Source organism: Cebus imitator, unplaced genomic scaffold, assembly GCF_001604975.1.
Source record: "Cebus imitator isolate Cc_AM_T3 unplaced genomic scaffold, Cebus_imitator-1.0 Scaffold415, whole genome shotgun sequence".
In the NCBI taxonomy this organism is placed as follows: domain Eukaryota; kingdom Metazoa; phylum Chordata; class Mammalia; order Primates; family Cebidae; genus Cebus; species Cebus imitator.
In genome coordinates, this window is record NW_016107730.1 from 1049439 (window position 1) to 1051414 (window position 1976).

Below are 1976 nucleotides of genomic sequence, written 5' to 3' on the forward strand. Positions count from 1 at the left end.
AAAAAAAAATAAATAAATAAATAAATAAATAAATAAAGGCTTCCTGGAGGAGATTCTCTGCTGGGTCTTCAGCGAGTAGCTGGTAAAGTAGGCCGATACGAGCAAGGGCACAGAGCTAGGAAAACTAAGTGACAGTCAGAGAGGAGCGCAGGCCAGGAGGGGGCACGAAGCCAACAGGACAGGTCCTGGGCGAGGGAGCCATGGGAAGACCCCTAGCGCCCTGTCTCCGCCTCCCTAGGTCTCCTGGGCCGCCGTGTCGCTACTGCTGCTACTGCTGCTGCCGACCGCGCTGCTGTCGCCCGGGGTGGCTGCACAGCCCCTGCCCGACTGCTGTCGTCAAAAGACGTGCTCCTGCCGCCTCTACGAGCTGCTGCACGGCGCGGGCAATCACGCGGCCGGCATCCTCACCCTGGGCAAGCGGCACTCCGGGCCCCCGGACCTCCAGGGCCGGCTGCAGCGCCTCCTGCAGGCCAGCGGCAACCACGCCACGGGCATCCTGACCATGGGCCGCCGCGCAGGCGCAGAGCCAGCGCCGCGCCCCTGCCCTGGGCGCCGCTGTCCCGCCGCGGCCGCCGTATCCGTCGCGCCCGGGGGACAGTCCGGGATCTGAGTCGTTCTTCGGGTCCTGTCCTGGTCCAGGCCTCTGCCCTCTGCCCACCCAGCGTCAGCACCCAGAAAAACGGCAATAAAGACGAGTCTTCGTGCGTGTGGCTGGTCTCTGTTCCTGTGCGGTCGCGTCCTGCCCTTTTGAGGCGGCAGTGGGTCTTGCGAAGGCGGGAGGGCCTGGGAGCCTGGCTCTGGGGCACCAGCCTTAGCTTTTGCGTGGCTGAATTGGAAACACTGTTGGTTGGGGAGCTCCCAGTGCCAGGCCCTGGAGCACAGAGAGAACCGCACACTTGCATGCTCGGATCGGGACATGCGGGACTCCCATGATGCTCTCCTAGGCATTCTGTAGCGGGAACTTTACCCAGAGACACGGAAGGGGAAGGAGAGAAAGAAAGGTTGCACAGGTCGGGCACAGTATTCATGCCTGTAATCCCAGCGCTTTAAGAGGCCAAAGCAGGAGGATCGCTTGAAGCAAGGAGTTCGAGACCAGCCTAGGCAACATAGTGAGTGAGACATCTCTCCAAAAGTTTTTTTAATTAGCCAGGCATGGTGGCACTCGCCTATAGTCCCAGCTACTCAGGAGGCTAAAGCGGGAGGATCATTTGAGCCCAGGAGTTTGAGTTTGAGGCTGCAGTGAGCCATGATTGGGCCACTGCATTCCAGTCTGGGCCACAGAACGAGACATCGTCAAAGAAAGAATAAGACTGCATAGAGGAGCAGAATCCAGCTAGGAAGGGGTGGGAGTTGATCCTTCAACAATGAGTCGTCCAGAATGGCTGGCTGCACCATGGGGTATAGGGTGTGGGGGGTGGAGAAGCTCGGGAAAGGGACAGGGTTACAGTCAGTGCAGCCCAGCTCGCAAAGGCTCTCACAAATCATCAGGCTTTGCACTTTAACTTGTAGGTAACAGAGTTAACGGGACATTCTTAAGCAGGGGTAGAACAAGGTTTTACTGCAACTCCAGCCAAAGACACCTGTTACTGATGTTCCCAAAATCCATGTGTTGAAGTCCTGACCCCTGGCACTTCAGAATGTGCAGAATGTGACTGTATTTGGAACTAAGGTCCTCACAGATGTAATTAGTTAAGATGAGGTCATACTAGTGTGGAGTAGATCTCTAATTCACTGTGACTGATGTCCTTATAAAAAAGGGAATTTGAGGCCAGGTGCAGGGCTGACATCTGTAATTCTGGCACTTTGGGAGGCCGAGGTGGGTGGATCACCTGAGGTCAGGAGTTCAAGACCAGCCTGGCTATCATGGTGAAACCCCATCTTTAAAAAAAAAAAAAAGAATTTGGGGGCCGGGCGCAGTGGCTCAAGCCTGTAATCCCAGCACTGTGGGAGGCCGAGGTGGGTGGATCACGAGGTCA

General features: G+C 56.7%; 1 protein-coding gene across 1 annotated transcript in view; it reads left to right on the forward strand.

Annotated features, from left to right (window-relative positions):
• HCRT (hypocretin neuropeptide precursor) overlaps positions 1-699 on the forward strand; it is a 2290-nt gene extending 1591 nt beyond the window's left edge. Inside the window, exon 2 of the mRNA XM_017509425.2 lies at positions 239-699. Coding sequence (XP_017364914.1) covers positions 239-610 — 372 coding nt within the window. The 3' untranslated portion in view covers positions 611-699. The remainder of the gene's footprint in view (positions 1-238) is intronic.
• Positions 700-1976: the final 1277 nt, after the last annotated feature.